At 35.1% G+C, this 10,413-nt stretch overlaps 1 protein-coding gene across 1 annotated transcript; it reads right to left on the bottom strand.

Moving 5' to 3' along the window:
• Positions 1-916: 916 nt before the first annotated feature.
• Positions 917-4,084, bottom strand: LOC148078096 (uncharacterized). Its single transcript, XM_087793985.1, has 7 exons — positions 4,000-4,084; positions 2,320-3,294; positions 2,158-2,210; positions 2,022-2,081; positions 1,806-1,875; positions 1,675-1,714; positions 917-1,032 (listed from the first exon to the last, which is right to left on the bottom strand). The coding sequence occupies exons 1-7, from the start codon at positions 4,006-4,008 to the stop codon at positions 917-919; spliced, it is 1,323 nt and encodes a 440-aa protein (XP_087650111.1). The 5' UTR covers positions 4,009-4,084.
• Between the last annotated feature and the right edge of the window lie 6,329 nt (positions 4,085-10,413).

The raw sequence follows: 10,413 nt of genomic DNA, 5'->3' as shown, positions 1-10,413 counted from the left end.
AATGACTTACTTACTTACTTACCTTGCACCAAGATGGCCAGAAGTAGACCATAAGCAGGGCAGCAGCAAACCCAGATGCAGGTCTGTCACACAGAGCTTTGGTGAAAGAAAGTGACATTGCTACGGGCGTTCCATGGTAAAGATTGGACCTGTTTTCATTTAAGTTAAATTATGTTTAATTGAGATGAGTTTGAAACAACCCAACATCAGCAGCATGATCGAACGAGAGGTGGGTGGGGCTCCAGGGCTCTGTCGCCAACTTGTCAAATCAACTTCGCGTCACCTCACATAGGCTGTGGCTCAGCACAATTTTGCATTGGCTCTATTTATGTAGTTTTGCTGCACATTCCTGCGGGTACTGTTGGCCAAGGGCAATCAAACTTCGGTGCCAGAAGCACAAACAAGGTCCTATGTTTTATAGCTGGGTAGAGGGGGATCTCAGTTTTAAAATAGGTTGTAAAAAATAGTTGTCTAAAGCAATAGAGAAAAGAGTGCCATATAGAGGGCTCTGAGAGTAAGTACATGGCTTCATGAAGCTTCATGAACCCATCCATAATTACAAAGTCAGATGACAGTAAACAATTATTATCAGCCTCCGCTTGCAAGACTTAAGCCTTCTCAAAAAAAATACAATGATATTAAATACACTCTATCATTTTTATACTCCACTACAACAAATTTCTTTGTTCCATTTGTATTATATGTATATCTAAAATATTTTAACATTGAAATGGAAATACATGTAAAAAAAAAAAAAACAAGTACATGCAAAAACTTTTATTTTTAGGCATAAAAATAATTCAATCATTAACATTGACTAGTTTATACATATGGAATTAACCAATTCAGTTCAACTCCACCTTTTTTCCATTCACCTCCAATATTGACGTTTACACTTCCAACATCAATGAGGAATTTATGGCATGTTATCAAGCAGGAACTCCAGGACCTCTGCCATCTGGTCCAGGTCATCTTCATTTTCATCATCGGTAGCTGTGGGGCTGGAGAGAGTCGACTCTGGTTTACTACTGTCTTGAGGATTGGTTGAAAGGGAAGTCTCAGAAGGATTGTTACCCTTTATGGTAACAGTTAAACCTGTAACAAACACATTATCCTTTCATTTTCCAAATATATTAAAAGAGGGAATCAGTGACAGTAACTACTGAAGTGTTTCTGATATCAAAAATGCATTAGGAAATCTAATAAAATAAAGCATTAGACATCAGGAACCACAATGTTCCATAGAGTCTTTGGGCAATAACATGGGGTTATTCTCAAATCCGACAAGATTTTAGAGGGAATAAATGTTAAAAAGCAATAACCCAAGCTAGAGAAATCTTGTCATGTGGCTCGTTTCGATTATGTTAGGATTTTAATGTTTCCTACATTTACTTGCGCAACATAGGCCCAACTAAACGAACAAATGATGTCCTAAAACATGGAAACAATTCTTAAAATGATATCTTAAATTTCTTTAGATATAGTTCTCAAAATAGTCACTCAGGTTATGATAATGGTAATAAATGAAATTATTGTGTTACAATTCCACCTCTGTTGAATTATCTGACAGTATTAAAAACAAAAACAAAAACATTTTGGGTGAAAAGACATAAAACAACAATTTTATTTGTTCATTTGACTACTAACTGATGTTGCAAAGTACATAAATCCTACCTGAATCACTCATGCTGAATGACATGCTCTTCTTAAAACCCTACAAACACACACACATACGCAATAACAGTTAAGACAAACATTATGGTTTTGGTATATGTTGTTAACAAAACTAGCTAGTGATTACTTACATCTTTATTTTTGTTTGGTAAGTTTGCCCTCTCAGTGTCCAGTGGGTTTTCCCTTTCCTTCCTTTTCTTTCTAAAGACAGAAAAATATTATTGTATTCCATCTAAGAAGGTGGATTATGGTTAACTAGAATTTTGGAAATCCATTAAATTAATCCAAGACATTGTATCGATGATATATTACACAACAAATAACTATGTGTATCAGAAACAACTTACTGAAGTAATGAGATATTTTGTGAGTCGGAGCCATTGCTTTCAGGAAACAGAGTCTGCCCACTTAAAAAACAGATACAAAATTAATAATTCAGGCAAAACTGTGCATTTGACAGACATTACAAAAGGTTCCACTTACATTAACTGTGCAGGCTTAATGCTTTCCTGAGACATCATCTGGACCCCATCTGCCTGCAAAGAAGAAAGCTTTCACTCGTTCAGATCAACAATGGATTCAAAGAGAGTTTGATATTATCTGGACATAATGTTGGGCTCTTAAACAAACATCTTGGACACATACCTGTTCAAATAACACATTTGGTGGATTCATGTAACTCTGATGAGGCTGTGCTTGTTGGATGAAGTAGAATCCAGGTTTTCTTCCAGGAGGAATCATTATTGGACCATGATTTAATAGTTGGCCTGATGCATTCAGTATTTGCCCTTCAGGACCCATCAGTAAACCATTGTTGGTTAATATCGATCCGGGTGGGGCCCTTATTTGTGGAATATGAGACATCATCTGTCCTGGATGGATCATCATTGGCCCAGAAGAGGTCATGATTGGCCCACTATAAGTCTGCATTAGTCCAAGAGGATCCATTATTTGTCCATGATGGGCCATCATTGGCCCGGAGGTTGTTAAATATGAACTACCAGGAGCAACTATGGTGTTGGGATGTGCAAGCATTTGTCCAGAGTGACCCCTGATTTGCCCTGCATTAACAATAATTTGACCATCGGGAGTCACTATTTGCCCATTATGGTCTCGCATTGTTCCAAGAGGAGCCATGAGCGGACGGTTCAGAGTCATTACCTGGCCTTTGTTAGACAAGATTTGACCACCAGATGACATCATTGTTGCAGGGTGAGCCTGCATTTGTCCAGTCGGGTTGAATGTTGGCCGGTCATAGACCAACATATGGCCTGTGTGTATGTTCATTGGTCCTTGGGATCCAACTATGGTTCCAAACGGCATCCTAGTAAGTCCATCAGGGGTATTTATTGGAACTTCAAAATAATTCCCTGGTCCGTCTTGCCCATTCGCATCTACAGGAGGGATTATTGGTCCTTCATGAGGACTCAATCCACTGACATCCAGTGAGGTTACTTCACTCTGAGTTCCATCTCTGTTTCCTGTCGATGTGTGTATTGGAGATTCAGATCCAGTGGGTTGACTGTGGAAAGTAGATGATGGTGTTCCCAAAATGCAATTGTTATCAAGATCACTTAATTGGATCGTAGAAAACATCTCAAAGTTCTCTCTTTTCGATATCTACAATAGAAAAAGGACAATTAATCATGATACACGTTGACAAATTCAGAAGTTTTGTTATTGTGACAATTAGTTACTGACTCTGACTAGTTAGAAAAGGCAAATACATTAAAGTCACCGAAAAAAACAATTGCACAAACTGAGCTGTGCTCTTTTAAGTAGCATATGATGGTAGGATGTTTTTATAAGACAAAAAATCAATAATTAAACAATGATGTGTGACATGAAGAATCAGTACAAAAAATGTTATCAATACATAATTTAAAACAATGTAAGGTATTGTTTTAAGCATTTGTACATTACAACCAAAATGTCAGATCTCCCAAGTATGTATATGGTGACTTAAAAATGTAACATTGACTTTTAAAAATGGAAAATATCACCGTTTGTCTTTGTTGTTGGCATTTCAGAATAAAAGTCCTGTCTTAAGAGTAGTCTTTTTATATAGTTACTTAATAAGGCAAGTAAGTAAGTATCACTGTATCACATATATTCTCTGTGAAAACATGTACATGCCCATTTATTCACTACTTTGCCTACTAGTCTGTTTGTGGTCCTGGTTTTTAGATTGTAGCATTGTTTTTCTAAACTTGACACACTGGTTAGGTAGATCAAAACATATTAAGAAAAAAACAACAAGTGGGAATTTGGCCAACAATGAGACAATTTGATTATTGACTGATTTTAAACATTTCACACAATTACCTGCTGCATTCAGTATGGTTCAGCAATTTATTTTTAATTCAATTTGACTTCAGTGACGGAGGAGGGGCTAGAGAGAGCATATGCTCTCTAATAAAGGCTTAATACTAGTTGTCTGATTGGAATGTTAGCAGTTAATAGCTCTTCCATGATGCCCCCACCCACTTTTATTCATCATGTTCACCTTTGATTGATTGTCATCACCTTTGACTGAAAACTAAGGTCTTTCTGATACTAATTAGAAAATTTATAAAAAAAAAGTTATAAACTTCAAAGGTTATCTATACAAATAGTACAAAACCAAATTGATTAGTGACGCAATAAAGAAATATTGGCTTTAGTATTTTAAAAACAGTGAGAAAAACATCCATCAAAATCAACCCCAAAGAAAATATAAAAAATATAATAAATTAAAAAATAACTAAATAAAAATACATTTTAAAGTTTTTAATTACTTGAAGTACAGATAACATTAACTGAAAATGATGAACTTGGCAGAAAGCTTTAATATTTATGTATCACATGTATTGTGCGGGAAGTCTCTTTGAATTCTATAAAATGTTAAACCATTATAACTCAACAGATGGGATTAAGGATAAGCATACAAATATTTGTATGTATGTATTTGGTATGAAGTGTGTTGTGTGATGTTGAAAAAAAGGATTTGTTTGTGGTGAAGTGGGAAAAGTGAGCGAATTACAGGGGCAGGAATCTACAGCACCATAAGAAAGAAGAGTCTCAAATAGTCATAAGAACAGCAAAAAGGAAATCTGATCCAAAAATGATCCTAAATAAATACTATTTTTCTCAATCACAATGTCTATGGATTAAATGTCTTATGGAATTTAATGGATGACTACTTTTTAGGTTTTACACAATTGTCTACATTTTTTGTTCTTTTTCCTTTTTGTTTCTGATGTGGAGCTCTGTCTCCAGCTGTGTCCTTTTTTTGTTTGTTTTTGCACATTCCAGTTAACCTTTTCAATTTACCATTTGTGAACTTTGGTTTTATTAAAGACTTTTTTTTCAGCTTCTGATTCCTACGCATGCACGACTTCTCTCCTAACTCAATTAAGGTTTAGTAGATATCCAGGTAAAGGGAACCCACCTTTAATGATGTTGCTTGTGTCTTCTGCGGTAGGTAGAATAGGTAATTTGTTTATTTATTTATTTATTTATTTATATTAATTATAATTCTGCTACTCTGGTGATCTGGATGCATGAAGGGAAGGATAGGACAATGAACATTGATGCAACAGAGGTGTAAACATATTGAGTAAGGAAAAGGATGCAACAAAACTTCATGACAGGAGTTTCCAATAAGAGACACTATGTGTCACCGTTTAGTCAATAAGATAAGGTAAGGTAACTTTATTGGCACTCAAGGGTAGATTTTGGTTAACGTTAAAAGAAAGCTGGGCTACATACATACACACGTAACTCACTGACAGCCTTGGCAAACATTTAAAGAAAATTACAAAACTGTTAAAACAAGTGCTCATGACAAAGAAATATAGATTAAAAATATATATTATTTGACTATCAAGGACTCTGGCCTAATCTGACCTCTTATGGATCGAACATAATCATGATACAACATCTAGCGTTTACTCCTAGAGCGACCAGAATGTATGAGTAGTGGGAATGAAAAGATCTTGTCTTAATGAGCCTAATGAACTCAATTAAATGTTAAGGGACTGGGCAGTTGAAATTTAAATACCACTGTGAACATTCTGAAGACATTTACCAACAACCGATGTGATCCCACAGCAGTGTGTAGAGTGATTCGACACAGTCGACTTTGACCCTGGGTCTACAAGCCGCCCCACTATTAACAAAGCAGAGAAAAGCGAACAATGATCACACATCACTAAAACTTACTAAGTAATCTTCATTCTATAAACTTAAGTTTTATTGAGCGTAGCTTCATAAGCAAAAAATGTTAAACTAAAAATTCAACATTTTCAAAAGAACCAGAAGGCATACGAGGCTCTAAGACTGAATACAACCTGTTGTCCAAACACATGCTGAAGTAGCTGGAAACCTCTATGTTACAGTGTGTTCCGTCCTTCTTTTTTTTCATAGTCTGCGCATATTTCGTGCATACATTGAAACCTCTTGTCTGTTGAATAGTAATTTGGGCTGTTCACTAAATAGTTTCCTGCTTTCCTTGTAAAGTATATGCATGATACATATCTACAACCCCCTGCTTTCACTTAATAGAAGTCAAGGAGTGAATCCTACTCTCTACACGTACACATGTCTGAGCCTATAGCCTGTTTAATATCTTGGATTTTTAATCAAATCTTTGCAACCCTTCAGTATTTAACTGGTTTATAAAAGTGATACAATCAAAACAGAAACACTTTAGTACCTAGAAAATGAAAGTAATATTTTGACAAAGGCAATTTTTATTTATGATGCCACTAGTTTTACAAACTAATCTCTTAACTCAGCTTTACTGGGCAGCAGGGCATTATACATTAAATGCAAGTCAGCTATGCCACTCATTTAACTTATAGTATGTACATTTCAAAACAAATGGGTGTCACTTTCTGAATAAAAAATAATTGGATCTAAATTTCAATTAAACCAGTCATCAGTCAAGTATCAATGTTGACACAAACCTTGACAATCTCGACAGTACCTGAATAAGTATACTGAGTAATATATACTATAGTTAATATAATGGTTTAAAAAGTATTTTCTTGACATGTTTTCCAACTATGTTGAAACTGTTCTCTGTTCATTTTATAAAAGTTGCAGACGGAAATGGTAATCACAACTAAATCAGGAAATATTCAGTCAGCTGTCTGCTGTGTGTCTGTACATTCTGAACATTGTTTTACACAATGTCAAGCTGATTTACTAAAATGACTAATTTATTTTCAATTCACAGAATGGAAAAATATAAAAATATTGCAATTACACAGGATTGCCACTAACAAGTCTTATTCATTCTGAGACAATCATAGCAGAAAAATCTGCAAAAACTGAGATTTGCACATTTCCTTGTGAATCTTTGTAATTGCTGATCCACATGTAAATGAGAATTTCACACAAAGAATTTTTAAGTTTCACAAATTATTATTAGTATTTTTGTAGTTTTGGAAATTAAATTATATATCTACAAATACAAAAATATAAGTTACAAATATGAATTTTACATTTGTGGATATCACAACACAGGTTCAACCATTGAATATTTGCAGGACACCATCTGTGCAGTTACAATTATAAGTGAGACAAAAATATGCCAATACAATTCTAAATGGCATGATGGTAAATTCATGTTGAAAACCAAAAATAATTTAAAAAAAAAACAATTTTAATCTCTTTATATTGAAAGTTAGCACACTCTTAACAAAATTCTCAAATTGGGTAAAATGTATAACTTTCCCTCCCCTGTGTCATGTGAATTGTTAGTGTTACAATGTCTTATGTGTGGATTGAAAGTGTGTTAAATTCTCTCTCAGACTGGACAGTGGAGTTTAACATGACACCTCATGCCTTAGAACTCTCTGAGGATGTAAAACAAATAATTTGTGCTTTAGGTTAAAAATGCCCAGGCTATACGAAGACTGCCAAACACAGAAACCTAGCAGCACGGGGGCAAAGACAATACAGTGGTTTTACAGGATTCCACTTACAATAGACCTCGCCATGGTCGACCAATGAAATTGAGCGCATCTGCTTGGCATGCTTGGAAGTGAAGGGGATCTGGGAATCATGCTGTTTTTGCCGTACTAGAACAAAGTGTAATTGTACATCCATTTCAGTAGATGGAATGTTTTTTAGACCTTGCACGCCCTCAGACAGAGCAGTAGATATAAAATGCAGAAGGTAAGCAAACCCTTGAGGATCATAATGAAAAAATATTTAACTGTGATGAAAAGAAAGAGAGAGAAAAACTGTGAAGCTCTGGTGACCTTCTTGCCCAAAAGCTTTAAGCAGTGCTGGAGAATAACTTTGGCCCTGCAACTATTAGAATCGGTATGTTGCTCGGCAAATGTTTTGTTCAGCTGGTGCTGCACCTTTCAGAACTTCCTTTCTATTGCACACCATCTGTTGTCTACTAGAAAAAAAAACACAAAAATTCTGGAAAGCTCTAGCATGGTCTCCTGTCAAGTACAACAGTAGGTGACTTAGAGTATTCCCATTGACTCAAACAGGGAGATGCCCTAAGATGTATTCACCTGGTTACCATTCCCTGATGAAATAAAGAAGAACCATTCACATGTTGCGCACTGCTCTTGGAATATATTTATATGTTATATACATGTTATATATATAAAACATTATTACATCACTTAAAGCACTTCTCAAGTACTTGCCCATTATAATGATTTTTTATCAAATTCCCCAGTTATCACATGAAGTTGCATTTACTGACTCTCATTTCAAATCTAAAACCAGCAATGTCCAATCTTGCGATAACTTAACCCTATTAAAGACTACATTATCTTTTAAATATTTTAATCTTCATCTACCTGTCTTTTATTTATGACTCTTTGGAGATGTTGAGAATGAATTAAGAACGCTGTGGGGCTCGAGTGCACTCGGCCAGAACCAACTGTCATCTCTGACAAGAGGCCACCATTCGACCTGTTATATTTCACAAGGTGATCCAGTTCTCATTGGACTAGAATCGATCCAGTTAGACCAGTAGACAATGCTCATGATCATAGATAAACTGGCACTATTTGGCTCAAACGTGAATGTATTAGTGGCCCAAAAGAACAAATCAACAATCAAACTTGATGGAGCTATTATAGATGGTCCAGGTAGGTTACACATTAATCCATGGATCTTGCTGGCTGTACAAAACCGTGAAGCCTTTTACCCACATGGTCCATCATGAAGAATTGTGGGCATCAATTTCCATGGACTGAGTCATAATTGGAGCTGAATAAGATATCTTGGAACCTGTATACATGGGCCTTGGGTTGTTGAAGAAGTAAAAGTAAAATGAATAATTTAATTTATGTAAGACTTTAGGACACAGGAAACAATCTAAAGTTGGATTTTTACCGCTTAAGTTTTCCACGAGTTAGGTAGGTGGCAGAGGGTTGTTCGCTAATTCAAAACCAGGAACTTTGAAGACAGAGTTGGAGGTGGTGGAGATTGAAAAATGTGTCTCATGTTACCAGTATGAATGGTTGGGAACTAATTACCTCTACCTTTGACTGGAATGCCTACCAAAATGAACTGTATCAGTTGTCTTATTCATTTCCTAAAACGTCCAATAAATGTTTGCAACTTTTAAATTGTACTGAATATTTCAAGACTATAAGATTCTACTTTTTTCAAATGCTTTGAATGAATTTAAGTATTTTAATGTGTTGCTTCCAGGAAGTCTGCTAGCACGACAGAAATGTGGCAGCAATAATGCGTAGAGGAAGACAATAGTTTCTGAAATAAGAGGTAGTAAAGAAGTAAAGGTGGGCCAATCAATGTTGTTTTGAAGAGCCAATTAGCACATCATGCACAAACCGTTAAGATGAAAAAACACAGAGAAATACACATGACACACCTTAAAGCTGAAGGCGAAGGAATTTGTTGTCAAAGACATAAATATATATAGAAGATGTTAGAGTTTAAATTAAAACATCTTTCTGTTTTAATATTTTATGAAGTCTAACTATTTATTTTTAAATTTAGTTTGTGCGGCTTATATTTAAGTGAGACCTACAGTATTACAGTATAGTAAATTAAAATGACATATCTTTACAAAACAGTAGGGGTGTGCATCTCTCCAATATAAGACAATTTGATACTTATCTAGATACTTGGCGTAGGAAACAATTCAGTAAAGATACATTTTAAACAAACAATCCGATTCAGTACGATTCAGTGCAATATTATGTGATCCAATGAGTCTGTGCAAATTCTCATTTGTCAAGGTCAAAGGCATCTCTAGGCAATTTAATCAGTTCAACTGGACTTGTTTTTTGTCTGTCCTTATCCAAGTGACTTCTTCAGTTCGAGAGACTAGCACAGACAAAAACCAAGTCCAGTTGACCTGATTCAATTGCCTAGAGAGTAATCCCATATAGTTCCTTGTTTAAAGTAGACATTTTACATTATGAATCCTAAATCAATCCTGAAAATGTGATATTGTTTACCTTCATAGTGATAAGTTAAATAAAAGACTAGCAAACAAATATTTTTGTTGTTTTTGACATGTGAATAAAGAACCATGTCACTTTGTTTATTACTCTAACATGTTACACTTTAAGAACTTTGGAAAGCCTCTCTGAAAATGAAAACAAACTTAATATTCAATTTTCACTACTAACACAAAGTAGAGCAAAAGAAACATTTGACATTTGTACATTTCAACAAGAATGTGAAAGAAATAAACCTTTTGGAGAGAGGTCTGAGTAGGCTCAGATCGCAAGATTTTTGCAGGAAAGA

This window comes from Callionymus lyra, chromosome 6 (assembly GCF_982586985.1).
Source record: "Callionymus lyra chromosome 6, fCalLyr1.hap1.1, whole genome shotgun sequence".
Taxonomy (NCBI): Eukaryota; Metazoa; Chordata; class Actinopteri; order Syngnathiformes; family Callionymidae; genus Callionymus; species Callionymus lyra.
The sequence above is the reverse complement of the archived record's forward strand: the minus strand, read 5'-3'. Positions and strand labels throughout refer to the sequence as shown.